This window comes from Stigmatopora nigra, chromosome 18 (genome assembly GCF_051989575.1).
Source record: "Stigmatopora nigra isolate UIUO_SnigA chromosome 18, RoL_Snig_1.1, whole genome shotgun sequence".
NCBI classification, from domain to species: domain Eukaryota; kingdom Metazoa; phylum Chordata; class Actinopteri; order Syngnathiformes; family Syngnathidae; genus Stigmatopora; species Stigmatopora nigra.
Genome location: NC_135525.1, coordinates 4,621,682 through 4,638,276, shown reverse-complemented (window position 1 = coordinate 4,638,276; position 16,595 = coordinate 4,621,682). Strand labels below are relative to the sequence as shown.

Genomic DNA, 16,595 nt, shown 5'->3' with positions numbered 1-16,595 from the left:
TGAATTTTAACATGTGATTAAAACATGGTCTGTGTGGAAGAATTCCTTAATTCAGTGTTTTAACTTTGTTAACGTATTAATTCTTTCAGTGTCTTTGATGAGTATTTATGTTTAAAGTTAACGATTAATTTAATACTTGAGTAATCCGTCCATTGTTTTCTTTAATTAATCAATATTTAACTTCTCACAGGTTTAGAAGGAGTTACCAAATATATCATATTTTTCAGACTATAAGTCGCACCTGAGTATAAGCCTCATTTTGCAGAAGGCAAAATAAGGATTTCTTAACATAACAGTTTTTCAAATAACATAGTCAGAGAGAAAAAAAGTACACAAATCGCACTTTAGTATTAGTCGCAGGCTCAACAAAACTATAAAAAAGTGTGACTTATTGTCCAAAAAACACGGTACGTATACATTTCTCATCTCTTTTTAAATTGCTTTCAATTCATGATCCTTTCTTTTTGAAAGACGAATGTTAAGCAAAAACATAAAAAAACAAAACATGTGCTTCCCGACGGCAGGCGGCCAAGTTTGAATAGCTGCTGGAAGAAAAGCACTACATTTCACAATCATAAGCAACGTCCAGGCACTGATTTATAATCTTCAGAATGATTTTTTTATGCAATACATTGCAACAACTTGGCTGTAAATCGTTGTGGTACAAAAAATATGTTAAATGCTGAATAGTCAATTGATGGTGGTAGACCAAGTCAGCAGACCTCTAAAGGAAACAATAAATATGCTATGGCACCAAAAAGATACAGTTTAACACCCCTGGATTTGAAAAATTGAAAATAAAAGGTCACATTTTGTTAACCTCCTTGTTGAAGCGTCTAAGTGACTTCACAAAAACTCATTGTTTACACTGTTGGGTGAAATTAGCTGACAAAGGACCCTTCTGATATCATCAAGTAGAGTTGAGCCAATCAAATTAGAGTATATGACTTCATTCTCTCATTCCCAATGACAGGGATAGAAGTCCGTTCATCCTTTTATTGTGAGTACAAACCAGTAGAAGAAGTGGTCTATTATTATTATTATTAATCATCAATCTGTCAATGGCGGAGAAACCACGCAACCAAGCGTAATTAATGTTACATATCGGCTGCTTTTTACGTTTATTTTTCCAGATGTCTTTCTTGGCTTTCCCTGCACGTGTTTTTGTAAGAAGAGGAAAGGCTGAACATAAAAACACATGTTTGGTTTGGAAAGGGGAGCACATAAGTTAACTAAGGCCTGTGGATTGCGTAAATTTTGCTCCAATGGAAGAGCTTTTTGGGTCGGACTCAGGCGCGTTATTACGCAACCACGGCCGACGCTATAAAAGGGCTTCGGTGGTGGTGGGATGTAGGAGCTGACTTTTTCTCTTCACTGACAAGGTACGTATTGATCGTGAAGTGGACCCCGGACTCAAATGATTAAGAAAAACAAGGAGGATTGAAATGTACGACTAAAGCGCCATGTTGTTTTGAAGGAAAATGCTGTGGTACGTGTTGTCCCTGTGTTTGCTGGCCCTGACCTGGGCGCAGGACTGCCAGGTGGCTAACATTCAAGTCATGCAGAACTTTGACAGGACCAGGGTGAGTTGTGAGCTTAACCCTTTATTGGGCAAGTAACTATATTTTTATTTTTTATTATTTTTATCTTAAAGCATCAGATTTTTGGTCATATAGGCCACAATGTTAATATAATTTTGTTATGTGGATGTCAGGTCTTAATTATAAATACTTTATTATTAATCATGATTATATGTATGTATGTATATCTGTATGTGTATATATGTACATATATATATATATATATATATATATATATATATATATATATATATATATATATATATATATATATATATATATATATATATATATATATATATATATATATATATATATATATATATATATATATATATATATCTGTATATATATATATATATCTGTATATATCTGTATATATATATATATATATATATATATATATATATATATATATATATATATATATATATATATATATATATATATATATATATATATATTTATATATATATTTATATATATATATATATATATATATATATATATATATATATATATATATATATATATATATATATATATATATATATATATATATATATATATATATATATATATATATATATATATATATATATATATATATATAATTATAAAATAAAATAAATAATATTATTAAAATTAAAAGCAATGAAAACAAATACATTCTGGCTGAGGTATAAACGTTAGTTAGTATTGATATAGTTTTTGCAATATCACTCATTGTCTGCCCATTACAATATTAATGCATCCATTTTATTTAAAATGGGAAGACTGGCTGTGATTTCTTGTTTCATGCTTTTTTTAAATATGTATTTTATAAATTAAATAAAAAGACTGATTAAAATTATTTAATTAAATTACATAACAGGTCATCAACAATGATTTTTATGCACTTTTTTTTTAAAATTTAATGACAACAAATACATTCAAAAGTAGAATTTTGAAAATGCAAGGCATAAAAAACATTAATTCAATGCGTGCTCTAGAAAGCTTTAGTCATATTTTCACCAGCTGTTTCATTTACAGTACACAGGGACATGGTACGCCGTGGCTAAAAAGGACCCCGTGGGTTTGTTCCTCATCGACAACATTGTGGCTCAGTTCATCGTGGCAGAAGACGGCTCAATGACTGCCAAGGCCAAAGGCCGAGTCATCATTCTTGAGTAAGTTGAACTCGCTATGCTTACAAGCGCCACGTCCGAATGACGTCTCTCTTGCCCGAACCTAGCAACTGGGAGTTGTGTGCTGACATGCTGGCTACTTTCGAGGAGACCCCCGAACCTTCCAAGTTCAGGATGAAGTATTGGGGAGCCGCATCGTACTTGCAGACTGGAAGTAAGTTCCAGATCTGAACAATTCAAGGAGATAAATTTATCCTTAGGCAGCAAATATAATGAACATAGAACACATAGTTCACAATTCCTTTCAATATTAATCTTAATTGATATCTAACTTAATATACAATAGGCTAAACATTTGAAATATCATTAACATCAGTAGATAATTAGATAGTAATTGAGCTTATGCGACTATGCTGCTTCTGTTCTCACTGGATAGTTTTAAGTTGCAGCACTACTTGACACATTTAACATTTGTGTTAGTTTGGGTCGAATTACATTCGAAAATAAGGAGGGTGAAATGTTAAAAAGAGCCATATATTTCAGCAATGACACTTACTAACTATCTTCTACCTTGGCATTCAGATGACGACCACTGGGTCATCGACACCGACTACGACAACTATGCCATCCATTACTCCTGCCGACAGGTGGACCTCGATGGCACCTGTTTGGACAGCTACTCCTTCATCTTCTCCAGAAGCCCAACAGGTCTTAGACCTGAGGACCAACGCATTGTCACCCAGAAGAAAAACGAGCTGTGCCTGCTGGGCAAATACCGACGCGTTGCACACAACGGTAAGTCTGAGCCGTTATGTTAATTGATCAATTGTGGTATGGTTTTTAACTTGCTGACGGCAATAGACGTCCATTCCGTTTGAGTTTAAATGGACTGGACATCTATTGCTGCCAACAGTAGACAGCTTTCATGTTGTGTTGACGGCCATACTATTCCAGACAAAGATTTTTCCAAAACCAAAACAGAATTGTACTTGCATGTATTGTTTTTATTTTGGTTGCCTTTTCTATACATTAGTATATATGGCTCAATCTTGGGGTAATCATTGCATGAAATTCCCTTTAGCACAGCTTCTAACCACTACTACTACAGCTCCACCTAATGGATGTATATCACAACCCCCTACTACTACTACTAAAGCTCAATCTAGTGGATCTTTAACACAACCCACTACTACCACAGGCCCATCTAGTGGATGAATAACACACCTGCTCCTACTACTATACCAGCTTTAATTAGTGGATATATAACACAGCCACTTAATACTACTAACTACCATAGCTCCATCTAAAAGATTCATAATACAATTGTTTTATGTTGTTTTTTTTTTATCTGGGAAAACGCACTTTGTGGAGTAGCACCACCAATTTCGCAGCTATGTATGAGGATAATAGGGGATTTTGATTAGATTTTTTTTGACAATTGCATACTACTACTGCACTACCACCAGTACTACTACTGCATTTTATAGTCGATCCATATTTATATAAAGCAAATTTTAATGTAGGGCATTAATTGAAGGTGCGTCCTCTAGTGCATAAAAAAGGTATATTGAGTAATAAAATGAAGACATCAGATTTATATATATATATATATATATATATATATATATATATATATATATATATATATATATATATATATATATATATATATATATATATATATATATATATATATATATATATATATATATATATATATATATATATATATATATATATATATATATATATATATATATATATATATATATATATATATATATATATATATATATATATATATATATATATATATATATATATATATATATATATATATATATATATATATATATATATATATATATATATATATATATATATATATATATATATATATATATATATATATATATATATATATATATATATATATATATATATATATATATATATATATATATATATATATATATATATATATATATATATATATATATAGATATAGATATATATATGAACACATACATATTAGATGGTATAAAATATTTTATTTTTTAATCTAACTTCATTCCTATTATAAGGATTAATTCACATGGATTAGATGTCTATGTAACAAGTTTAAAAGCTACCCAGTTTACACATTTTCTCTGCCTTTGTCTTTTGCTTCTCAGGCTTTTGCGACAGCACTATTTGATCTATTTCCACCCAGGGACTTTCTTATTAAAGCACCCACAAGAGGTAGTTTATGCCCCAGCATCAACACATCTCCCATGTTTATAGATACAAAATATCTACAGAACCATGTTTACATATGAAACAACTCGCTAACCTGGAGCAAATTTGTTCGAAATAACAATGTCTTGATTTTACTCTGCTTACTTGATAGGTTTGTGAAATAAAACATTCATATTGTTGTCTCAATCCCTTTTCATAGCACTGAAATAGTTATTCATGATACAAGGTGCAAATAAGAAATTTATGTCCATGCCTTTTGGCAGGCGATCGAAAGTTTGTTTTAATCTTTTATTGCAGCGTTGGTGACTCGCCATGGCAACAAACATTTTAAAGTCCAAATAAAGATAACTGAAAAGAGGGTTCTTTTGGGGCGAAAAAGTCATGGTGTGTCACTTCACACTTTTATTGTGTAGTAAAAAACACAGGATTACAAAGGGATAAAAAGACAAAATACAATGTAAAAAGTCACTTTGCCAAGAAACCTTTCCAACCACCGACATGACTAATCTGCTGTCTTAAATAGTTCAGTACAAGGAATTAACTCAAAGCAATCTTGTTGCAGCCTTGCACAGTTGGCAGTGTGACAAGTTTGGGGATGGCGGAGATGGAAAATATCAAATTTAAAAAGTACACAGTCAATAGGTCAGCCCAACAGCAGTATTTCAAACATTTAAAAATACAGTAAATAAATAATAACCCAGTTGCATGTATAAAACAAAATTGCAAAAAACCCACAAAATTAAAAACAGCTAAAATGGTGAGTAATCATGATCTATTAATACCTTAACATTGTCCCTGATACACAAAATCAAACAAATGGGATTACATACATTTGAAAAAGAGCATAATACGAATATACAGTAATCCCAATTCCATTACTGGTATTAAACCACTTGAATCATTTACTTGGATTACGTCACTGGTTCCCATTGCCCAATATTGACATCCAATCCATTTTTTTCCTCGGAGTGGGATGGTTGAGCTGATTCATCTATAAGAAAAATAAAAATATTACATTATTAGAATAATTATTCAAGGAAAAATGCACAATAAATATAAAAAAAAACTAATTCAATAAGTAAATCTGAAATGTTGAATCAAAAATGTAATAGTTAATTCAGGTTATAAGTAAAAAAATAAATAAATCAAAATTAGTGATTTGAATAATTGTTTCCCAAATACATGATGAAATAAAGTTTTCACATAAGCTAATTATTCCTTTATCATTTCCTAATATGAATTAGTTCTTCCATTGAAGTTGATTGATTTGAGAATTTTATTTAGTATATGTTAATGCAAAACTAAATGAAATAACCATCCAAGTAAATAAATAGGACATTATTAGAAAAAAAAAGAGTTGAGAAGAATTGAAAGCATGATTACAATGACATGTCAAGCCAAGCAGAAGTCAATGTGAGCCAGCAGCTCCCGGTGGCGGCTAGTGGGGTAGTGGGCCTGACAGCGTGGACACTCAAGGAAGCTCTCATCAAGTAGGCCACCTGCCCTGGGGGGTGACGTGGGCGAACATGGGTTGTCCAGAGTTAAGCGCTCTAGGTTCAGTTTGGTGTAGGAGTCAGGTTCTGAGTAACGACTGACGATCTGCTTCTAAACACAATGGAAACACGCGTGATTAAAATCCCCTTAAAAGTGTAGTGTAGAATGGCGGCTTGCATTACAGGAGACTCCAATTTAGCAATCTGATCGCGAGCCTTGCGGAGCTCCTTGAGGACTTTGTGAAGCTGGTGCTGGACGATTTGACGCTCCTTCTTCTCATTCTCAAAATCTTTGACTGAGAGCTGAATCTTCAAACAAAGACAGAAAAACTGTTATAACTTTGGACAAAAAGTCCGACCAACTGGTCGTGTTTTTGCCAGTGGTGCTCACAATTTTGAGTTTTTCCCAGTTATAAACCACAAATCCTTGGCTTCTTATTTATATAAGTTATATCACTCTTGAACTCCGAATGAAAATAAAATGAATGATTATGATTTATATTCTCTCTATTGAGAGAAATATAAATACACAGCCACACAAATAAAAAATAACAAAGTACATGAGAAACTGAATATGTGAACAATTTAATTTGAATATATTGATGGATAGATTCAAGTAGATAAAACAAAAGTATACAATTTTCTAAATGTATGTCCGTCAGTCTCACCTGTTGCTCCAGCCCAGCTGTTCTCCTTTGCTCGTCATTCTGGCTAAGAAGAGACTTCTGAAGCAGGTTTACCTGACAGGAGCAAATCCACATTTAATATCTCATTACGCACTTCAATCGAATTTCTCATTTCCATATACTATGTGTGGCTCCAGTTTTTTTTTTACCTAGGTCTACAATGTCTTGTGTGTCTGTGTAGCTACTGCAACCACATACATTTCCCGAATACGGGATGAAATACAATTCCAATCTAATCTACCTAAATGAACGTTGCAAATTTTCTTCTTGCTCCATGTGCATAGTTTCGTGGGCCGGACCATTTTAGATATAATATCTAGATATTTTTTTATAAATAGATTAAAAGCCCTGATTATTCCATTTTCCTATAGATCCACAAAAAAATATAGATTTTAGCTTTTTTATATATATTTTTAAATTTTATAAAATTATTTTTGAACTAAATACACAAAAAATGGATTAAAAAATTACAATTAATAATTTAAAAAATTTCATTTACATCTATACTCCATTTGAAGTTGATCCTACAACAGCAAGTCGGCACTCATGATTTAATTTCCTGGGCCATACAAAATAATGCGGCGGGCCAGATTTGGCCCCTGCGCCGCCACTTTCACACATATGCCTTAAGGCATTCAATGTACATTGTACAGCTTTGTAACTTCATTTCCTTTCTTTATTCAGAGTTGTATCAGTACTTGCTGACCTTTAGATGCGCAATTAGTTGCTCTATACTTTCCGTGTGAATAAAAATAAAGTTGAAGTGAACACAATTAATCATTTAAGACCGATAAAGCGTGTTTTTTTTTTTATTTACTTGGAGTAGAAGTTCTGCTGATCTCTTCCTCTCCTCTTCCAGCCTGAGATCTGTGCCTTCCAATTCAGCTCTCATTCGATCGACTCGATCCGATGACGCTTGCCTCTCCTCCGAAACGGTATTTCTACAAGAAATCCCCAAAAGTTATCGGGAATGATCAAATCCGTCTTCAAGCGGATTTGTGTTACCTGCTGCTGAGCCGCTCCCTCTGCAATTGCTCCTTGGCCTCCGCCAGCTCTTTGTCGCTCTCCTTGAACTTCCTCTGAAGAGACGACAGCTCGTCGCACTTGTCGTCAAAACGTCGCCTAAGCGCCGCCGTTTCCTCACGCAGCCGGGCAGCCAGGTCCGTCTCACGCCGAAGCTCGGCTTGACTCTCGACGTTCTGTGTTAGAATCCATCAGGGTGTAAATCTATGTAGCATATTTTATGGACTACAATTCAGTTTAGTTTTTTTTTAATCTAGTGCGATTTATGCAAGAAATTATTCACGCATATGACTTATGTTTCTCTTCCCTTTCATTTAAGCAATTTTTGCCCTGTGCGACTTATAGTCCGAACAATACAATATATGAAACGATGGTGCGCACCTGTTTCTATGCCGTGTAAATCGATGTACAATATTTTCCGGACTACAACTCAGTTTTTGTGTTTTTTTTGTTTAGTGCGATTTATGCAAGAAATTATTCACGCATATGACTTATGTTTCTCTTCCCTTTCATTAAAGCAATTTTTGCCCTTTGCGACTTATAGTCCGAACAATACAATATATGAAACGATGGTGCGCACCTGTTTCTTTGCCGTGCAAATAGATGTACCATATTTTCCGGACTACAACAGTTTTTTTTTGTTTAGTGCGATTTATCTAAGAGATTATTTACGCATCTGAATTATGTTTTTTTTCCCTTCATCCATCAATTTTTGCCTGTTGCGACTTATGGTCCGAACAATACGATATATGAAACGATTGTGCACACCTGTTTCTTTGCTATGTAAATCAATATAGACCATATTTTCCAGACTACAACCCAATTTTATTTTGGTTTAGCGCGATTTATCTAAGAAATGATTCACACATGTGACTTACATGTTTTTTTCCCTTCATTTAGCAATTGTTGCCTATTGCGACTTATAGTCCGAACAATACGGCAGTGCGCACCTGTTTCTTTGCCGTGAGGAGTTCTTCCCGGGTTTTGGCGAGCTCATCTTTTTCCGTGGAGTCGGAAGTAGCCTCTTGTGCTTTATTAACGGAGGTCGGGGCGGAGTCCCGCTGCTTGGCCTGACTCAGCTGTTGCTCCAATTCCTGCGTGCGGGCAAGAACTGACTGTACGAAGGTTTCTCGTTGCTGGTCGTACACCATCCACTGCTGGTTCTTCTCCAAAGCCTGTTGAAGACATATACTTATGATTCTGGTTCCTTAAGAAATCCCAGTAGTGAACTAGCTTTACTCACATCTCGGAGTTGGTCTTGTACCAAGGACAATTCCGCAGAGGATGGCTGTCCGTTCTAATGAGGCAAATGATTAAAGTGACCATTGATTCATGTAAGAAGCAATTAATGTCAGAGAATTCAATTAACAGGAGATAGTTGGAATCTAACCAAAATGTTAGCTAGGAAGTGCCTTACTATCTTAAGTCATAAAATAAAACATCTTCGGCATCCAAAACGTAAATCTTGCCTGAATCAATGATCGTAAATAAATAAAAATATATTGATGATCAGTCATGTCATATTTAATCAATCCTCATAGTATTGTATAAAATATTGCACCATAAATTTTCTTCTGATTTTTAAGGTAACAAGTGAAGCATTGTATTTTTGGACTACTTAAGAATTTTAAGTTAATATGCAAAAGCAAACTGACACTCTTGGCAGATTTTGAATAGTCCCTCTTAGTGTCAAATGTTGACAGTTCAAGAGGTTTATTACACGTCAGGTAATAAACATAAAAAGGAAATTAAACATTCTGCAACAAAATACATTTACTTTATGGAGTAATTGTATCTTAATACTCATCAAAAATCAATATAAAATGGTTGAGTGCTGTCAGTGAATATGTAAACTCATGAGGTCACTCATTGGCTGCTTAGAGGAGTAATACATATCCATTCCATCCTTTTATATTTACGGAAGTTGTCAAGAAATTATAATGTTTAATTATAAATAATCGCATAAGAAGCCAACTTGCAATTATTGCATATTTTTAAAGTTATTAGAAATATACACAAATTATGTATCGGAGGTTTTGTAACACTAACATTGAACTGGACTAATATACTGACAGTATTCCTTTACATTACCCATTTCAATCCCTGTTAGCGTCCCCATTATAAATAAATTGAACGTCTACTGCCATCAAACAGTTAGATCTTATATATTTATGTTCGACTTTTGAATGCTTTCCTTCTACTAAAAACTCCTACTAAGCTTCTCCTCCAGCAGATTCCCACTGAATCAATCTTCTGTGTAGTAATAAAAGAAAATCAGACTTGAGAGTACATTCTGTGCATTGCCACGTTCTCTGGGGCATTCTCAGCATTTGGCCAATTCTCGAAGAATCTTCTCGCTTATAACAAGTCGTCATCTTTGAACTCTCCCCCCCTGCTACAGACATCTAATCCGCCCGAAGGGAAGAAAAAAAAAAGGTGACGGCCCTGTCACAACAGGCGGCATCTAAATGATCATCTGTGCTCTAAGGCAGCGCGAGCCCTCGCGCCAGCGCAGACGAGCGTGCTGAGCTTGTCAACTTTTTCCTGGATGGATTAAAAAAAACACTAATAGGTTTCGTGCGGGTGTCAGGGTCGGTGGGGCAGATTATCCCTTCGGGGGTAATACAGTCACTTGGAAAAAGGGAGAAAAAATAAGGGGTTTTGTGGAGGTTGATTAATTAACAGCTATTTTGACACTTAACATGATATAGACTCTATATCATATATTGTTCTTCTATTTAAAAAAAAAAATAAAATAAGTACAATTTTTAACCAGACATTTCTCAACCTCTATATTATAGAGGTTGAGAAATGTCTGGTTAAAAATTGTACTTATTTTATTTATTTTTTTTAAATAGAAGAACAAAATTGAGAAAATAAACATTTTTAATTTATGTGTTCATTCATTTTTTTGGGAAAAGTAGTGCATTATATTATTATTATTTTCAATGAGTAGATTTGATTTTTAATTTTTTTTTTTAATTCTTATTAAAAAAACAGTAACTTGTCTAATTTATTTTCTTTTAATTTTGAATGAAAACAAAATTGAAAACAGGAATTATCCTTTATTTTTTAATATACTGAAAGAGCTGTAAATTATATATATATTTTATTTTTTCCAATTAAATTTGATTTCAAAAATATTTTTATTCTTATTAAAAACAGTAAATAGGGTAATTTTATTTTTTTTTAATTTATAACAAAATGGAAAACAGGAACTATCCTTTATTAGTTTTCAATGCTTTAAATTTTAAATAACCCAAAAAAAAAAAGAATGAAAAACACCAGTAAATATTGTCTAATTGTATTTTGTTACTTATAAAAGTATTGAAGATTAAAAAGAGGAAAACACATTTTTCATTTAAGTAAAAGAATAAATATTTTGCAGCATCTTTATAATGTTCTGGAAAATGATACAGTTACAAATAGTGTATGCATTTTTAAAATTAATTCCTCACAGTTGGTAAATTTAAGACATTTTTATGGAACCCAGCTGCTCCTCCTTCAAATAAAAACAATTTCTTAACTTTACATTTATCGCTTGACTGTTTGCTTTAAGTCCTTTTATATTTCCCACCGAGGGGGGTGTTTAGCAGTTTGAAAGCCCAGCGTGAGTCAAAAAGCTGTGCCTGCCTCTATTTATATCTTGACGAAAATCAAAGATGACAAAGACAAGAAAGGGGCGACACTCATGTGCTTTAGAGTCACTGGGCTTCACGCTGGGCAAAGTGTTGCGGGTGATGACAAAATAGATGTTTTGACACACGCTGATTGACAGTAAACATTGCCACTCAAAATGCAGGCCTAATAGCTCCCCCTGGTGGCCAGTGGTAATAAGCCCTTTGTTGATGACAAAATTGCATATTAGTCATGACAGCGATGGACGTCTAATCCATTTTCACAAATCCCTATGCCTTATTTCTGTGAAGTTTTTCCATGTTTTTTTCTTATTTCATATTTTTCTTGCCAAAAATGTCAATGATTGATGCCAAGTGGCTTGGTGGAAGAGTGTTTATCATGCCGGCCTGACAGCTCGGAAATCGAGGGTTCAATCCCAAGTGGGTTCTGACCTTCCCGTGAGGAGTTTGCATGTTGCCCCTGTGCATGTGTGGGTTTTTTTTCAGTGTCCGCCCACATACCCAAATTATGCATGGTAGGCTAGTTGAACAATATAAATTGCCCTTCGTCTCCTTGTGATTGGCTGGCCTACAATTTATGGGGTCTCCTGCTTGGTACACATAGTTGACTTGCTCCAGCACCCCTCGAGATCCATGTGAGGATAAGTAGTATGGAAAAAAATAATGAAGGTTGGCAGTACCTCACACCCACAATGGGATAAATGTGGGTTAAAAATTCTTATGTAAATTGCGAATTGTTGTTATTCATTTTTTTCTCCCTATGTAAATTAAGATTATTTTTGATGCAATTCAAAATGGATTGATGTATAGCACTGTCAATGGCAGCCAAATTGCCCTTTCTCCCCCTTTTTGAACCAATCTCAGTCTCATCTGAGTTTCTGACTCATCCAACTGCCACCTGATTTGTTAATAAAATTGAATTTGGGCTAATCTAAAGCTATCTTAGTGGAATTAGTTGAAAACCACAGCAATGGAGGAACCCAAATAGATGACAGCCACTCCAAAATAACGGATGGAGAAAGAAAAAAAATCAATTACTTACTGCTTGTGACTCCAGAGATTGGCAGCGGGCAGAAACAGTGGCAAGCTTGTTTTTCAAGTTTTCTGTCTCCTGCGAAAGGTTTTGAAAGTTTTGGGCCTTTTGCTTGGCATCTTTACGCCGCTCGTCCAGCTGGGACTGCAATGCCGCCACCACCTGAATCGGGGAATCATGAGAAGTAAAACACTTAGTTGGTAAATTAAACAATACAAGTAAGAGTTTATGCTTCTGTTCCCTTATATTGTTTAACTTATTTATATGTTATAGCTCTCACATTGCAGGGTTCACACTATACTACATTTTTAATTATATAATTCATTGTTTCATGTATATTTAATACATTTTCTGTATTTTCTACTACTTTTTCAATGTTTTTCCAATTAGTTGTATTCATTTTTGGTAAATATGTAAGAATTAATGATGTCATGCCCTTAAAAATTGCCCCAATTATTGTCTCATGTATATTTCTTCAATTCTGATTCAGGCACGGTGGTGCTGAAGCATGATTCGTATCACATTAGAACACAATACTAAGCTCATTTACTGCCATTAATGATTGGGTGGGCTAATAATTATCATTTGCCCTTCTAGTAAAAAAGGATTGGAGATGGTATATTGCAATAAGTGAATGCCAATGAGTAGTATGTGACACCGTATTTTTAGGACTCTAAGAATGCACTATGAAAGGGAAAATATACATACAATTCGCACTGGTGTATAAATTACACTGGGAAAATAATGCACAATGAAAAGGCAAAAATATAAGTCGCACTGGAGTACAGGTTGATTTTTTGGGGGGCCGTTTTTTTTCCTGTTTTTGATGTTTTTTTTAGAGGGCTGTAACAAATACATGTATTTTTTAGTTCATTTCAATGGGAAACGTTTGTTTGAGTTACAAGAAAATCGACATACAAGTTCAGTCCCGGAACGAATTAAGCTCGTATCTCGAGGTACCACTGTATACATATAAATTGAATTTGAGAATAAATCGATTTATAGTCCGGAAAATATGGTATGTCGTCAGAATGCTAATTTCGTCACATTAAAATGTTACCACTGCTATGTCATCAATTTGTTTAAGCGTCAACTTGCCTCTCCTCCTTTAGCAGTCAGCTGTTGTCGAACAGTTTCCAACTCTTGCTCCCTGAGCAGCAACTGTTGATTGTTCCTCTCGCGAAGAGTCTCCAGTGAAACAATCCTCTGCAAAACAGCAACGGTAAGCACAAAAATAGAGATTGAAGCAGTCAATCATGCCAAATGGCCAAGTGAATTTTGCTGATGGGCGGCCTCACTTCCAGCAGCTTGCTTTTCTCCGAGTCGTGCGGCCTGATGTGTCGTTTGGCCATATCGTCGATCTTCTTCTTGAGATAAGCGTTCTCTTTCCTGATTCGTTCCATTTCTGCATCGGTTTTAGAGGAAGAGCTTCCTGATTTGAAGCCCAGTTTGGCGACGAGGCTTTCTTTTGCTCCTTTGGATGTCATGATGACTCCTGTTTACTAAAAAAAGGAACAATTTAAATGTGCCAAAAACAAGGAGAACAATTGTCATGTATTTCTTTAACAAAAATCATATATTTAAAAAAAACATTATGATGAAATGTGAATTAGAGAATACATTATAGTTATTAAAAATAATTACTAATCTGAAACAACTAGATACAAAACTAAAACACGTAAATATTAAGGAAATTATTTTAAAAAACTAAAAACAATAATAAAAATAATAATGAAAAAAAACAAGAGATCAGTTACTCTATTTCCTATTGCTAAAAATATAAACATTTGCAATCATTTCAAAATAAATAAGACCTTTTTTCATAAAATTATAAATTAAAAACTATTTTAATAACCAAAATCAATGAATAATGCAATATTTACTATTAAAACGTCCTGTTTACCAATAGAAAGTGAGCTAAAAATCACTTCTAAATAATACACAATTAACTTAAAATACTAATTAAATAAAGCATATGATGTAGTACTCATTTTACCATCACACATCCATAAACTATTGCACTTAGTAAACAAAACATGTTAGGCCAGCCAAACGTAGAGCATCCGTCATCAGCAGTGTAAAATGTTTCACTAAACATATCAAGGTTGAACTTATGAAATCGAAAGCTGGCAGTTGTCAAAAAGAGCCAAGCAAAAACACTTACGAATAAATAAGATCGTAGATTTGTTGTAAAAAAATGATTTGTCCGCCAACGTCAAACGAGTTTCGCTTCCTCAAATTTGAAATACAGCGCCTTGACGTCAGTTCCTCCAAGAGCGGAAGACTAATATGTTTGATTCCTATGTTGATCAAAATAGAACACGTGTCTCTTCAGGTAAACCGTCGCATCTTTGGTGATTATTTGATGGGAAAATGTTTATAATAATTTTCTTTGGTCATAAAAGAGGATCCTTTACATTTACTTCGTCTTTATGTTTAACACTGTTGTTTATAAAGTACAGTGCGCCAGGCGCACCATAAACACGTGCATATTCGCAAATGGGTAGATCTATGTGTGTATGTATGTATATGTATGAATGTGGGAGGAAACTGGAGTATCTGGAGAAAACCCATGCAAGCCCCAGGAAAACATGCAAACTCCACACAGGAGGACCGACCTGGGTCCAGATCCCAAAACTGAGGTTCAAAAAATGAATGCATGAATGAATATGAATACATATAATATATTTTTTATAATATAAATATGAAAAAAAATATTTTCCACATTATTTCATATATATATATATATATATATATATATATATATATATATATATATATATATATATATATATATATATATATATATATATATATATATATATATATATATATATATATATATATATATATATATATATATATATATATATATATATATATATATATATATATATATATATATATATATATATATATGAAATAATAAGTGTTAACAGTGTTAAAGATAAAATATATATATTCTTATATTTATATTTATATGTATTCATATTCATTCATGCATTCAAGCATTCATTTTCTGAACCGTAAGCCTCACAGTTTTGGGATCTGGTCCCAGGTCGGTCCTCCTGTGTGGAGTTTGCATGTTCTCCTGGGGCTTGTGTGAGTTTTCTCCAGGTACTCCAGTTTCCTCCCACATTCCAAAAACAAGTATGGTAGGCTGGTTTGACACTCTAAATACCCCCTAGATATGATTGTGAGCATGAATGTCTGTCTCCTTGTCTGCTTCAATTAGCTGCCCATCAATTCAGCGTGTCTCCCACATGGTGCCTGAAGTCAGCTGGGATAGGCTCCAGCACCCCTCATGACTCTTCTGAGGATAGGCGAGTCAGAACATGACATGCATAGCTAATTCAACAAACATATCTAAAGGAAATTTGATAAAACAGACAAGAAAACATACTAAAATTACAAGTGTGATTTGTTTTTGTAGCTTCTATTGTTCACAAAAATATATTTTCACCTTTTTCATGAGGAAGTCATCAAACAGAATTCAAATTTTGATGACAGCCTTCTGCTCAATGACTTTATTGGACTGTTTGGATGCCTTTGATGATAGACAGGCAGCAATAATTCTAATTGATTGGATGTCAATCACTGTCAATGGCAGTCCGTGAGCTAAGTGCCAATATCCTATTGGTTAAATGAAGACCAGTTCAATGTGTTTTTGTTGGTTAGATGTTAAAAGTCGGTTCGCTCGCCACTGCCCTAGCTGTAATTAATCCGACTAATGACTTTGCTGTAAACACAAACTGCAACATTATCAGTGTTGTAGCT

The 16,595-nt window shown here is 33.7% G+C and overlaps 2 protein-coding genes across 2 annotated transcripts; one reads left to right on the top strand and one right to left on the bottom strand.

Moving 5' to 3' along the window:
- Nucleotides 1-1,234: 1,234 nt before the first annotated feature.
- rbp4 (retinol binding protein 4, plasma) lies at nt 1,235-5,131 on the top strand. The gene is made up of 6 exons (XM_077739702.1): nt 1,235-1,382; nt 1,478-1,583; nt 2,613-2,749; nt 2,815-2,921; nt 3,290-3,502; nt 4,882-5,131. Exons 2-6 carry the CDS (start codon nt 1,482-1,484, stop codon nt 4,902-4,904), a joined length of 582 nt encoding a protein of 193 aa, XP_077595828.1. The 5' UTR covers nt 1,235-1,382; nt 1,478-1,481; the 3' UTR covers nt 4,905-5,131.
- A 193-nt stretch (nt 5,132-5,324) lies between these two features.
- Nucleotides 5,325-15,134, bottom strand: cep55l (centrosomal protein 55 like). Its single transcript, XM_077739701.1, has 12 exons — nt 14,983-15,134; nt 14,117-14,320; nt 13,917-14,024; nt 12,828-12,980; nt 9,391-9,444; nt 9,098-9,322; nt 8,130-8,323; nt 7,942-8,065; nt 7,107-7,178; nt 6,622-6,747; nt 6,329-6,550; nt 5,325-5,936 (listed from the first exon to the last, which is right to left on the bottom strand). Exons 2-11 carry the CDS (start codon nt 14,303-14,305, stop codon nt 6,338-6,340), a joined length of 1,458 nt encoding a protein of 485 aa, XP_077595827.1. The 5' UTR covers nt 14,306-14,320; nt 14,983-15,134; the 3' UTR covers nt 5,325-5,936; nt 6,329-6,337.
- Between the last annotated feature and the right edge of the window lie 1,461 nt (nt 15,135-16,595).

Excerpts from the sequence above, each read along its gene's own strand:
- cep55l (XM_077739701.1), bottom strand. The coding sequence starts at position 14,305 with ATGACATCCAAAGGAGCAAAAGAAAGCCTCGTCGCCAAACTGGGCTTC. Across the intron at positions 9,323-9,390 it reads TACAAGACCAACTCCGAGAT|GCTTTGGAGAAGAACCAGCA; the intron begins GTGAGTAAAGCT and ends TGTCTTCAACAG. Across the intron at positions 6,551-6,621 it reads TTGCTAAATTGGAGTCTCCT|AAGCAGATCGTCAGTCGTTA; the intron begins GTAATGCAAGCC and ends CATTGTGTTTAG.
- rbp4 (XM_077739702.1), top strand. The coding sequence starts at position 1,482 with ATGCTGTGGTACGTGTTGTCCCTGTGTTTGCTGGCCCTGACCTGGGCG. Across the intron at positions 2,922-3,289 it reads ATCGTACTTGCAGACTGGAA|ATGACGACCACTGGGTCATC; the intron begins GTAAGTTCCAGA and ends CTTGGCATTCAG. Across the intron at positions 3,503-4,881 it reads CCGACGCGTTGCACACAACG|GCTTTTGCGACAGCACTATT; the intron begins GTAAGTCTGAGC and ends TTTGCTTCTCAG.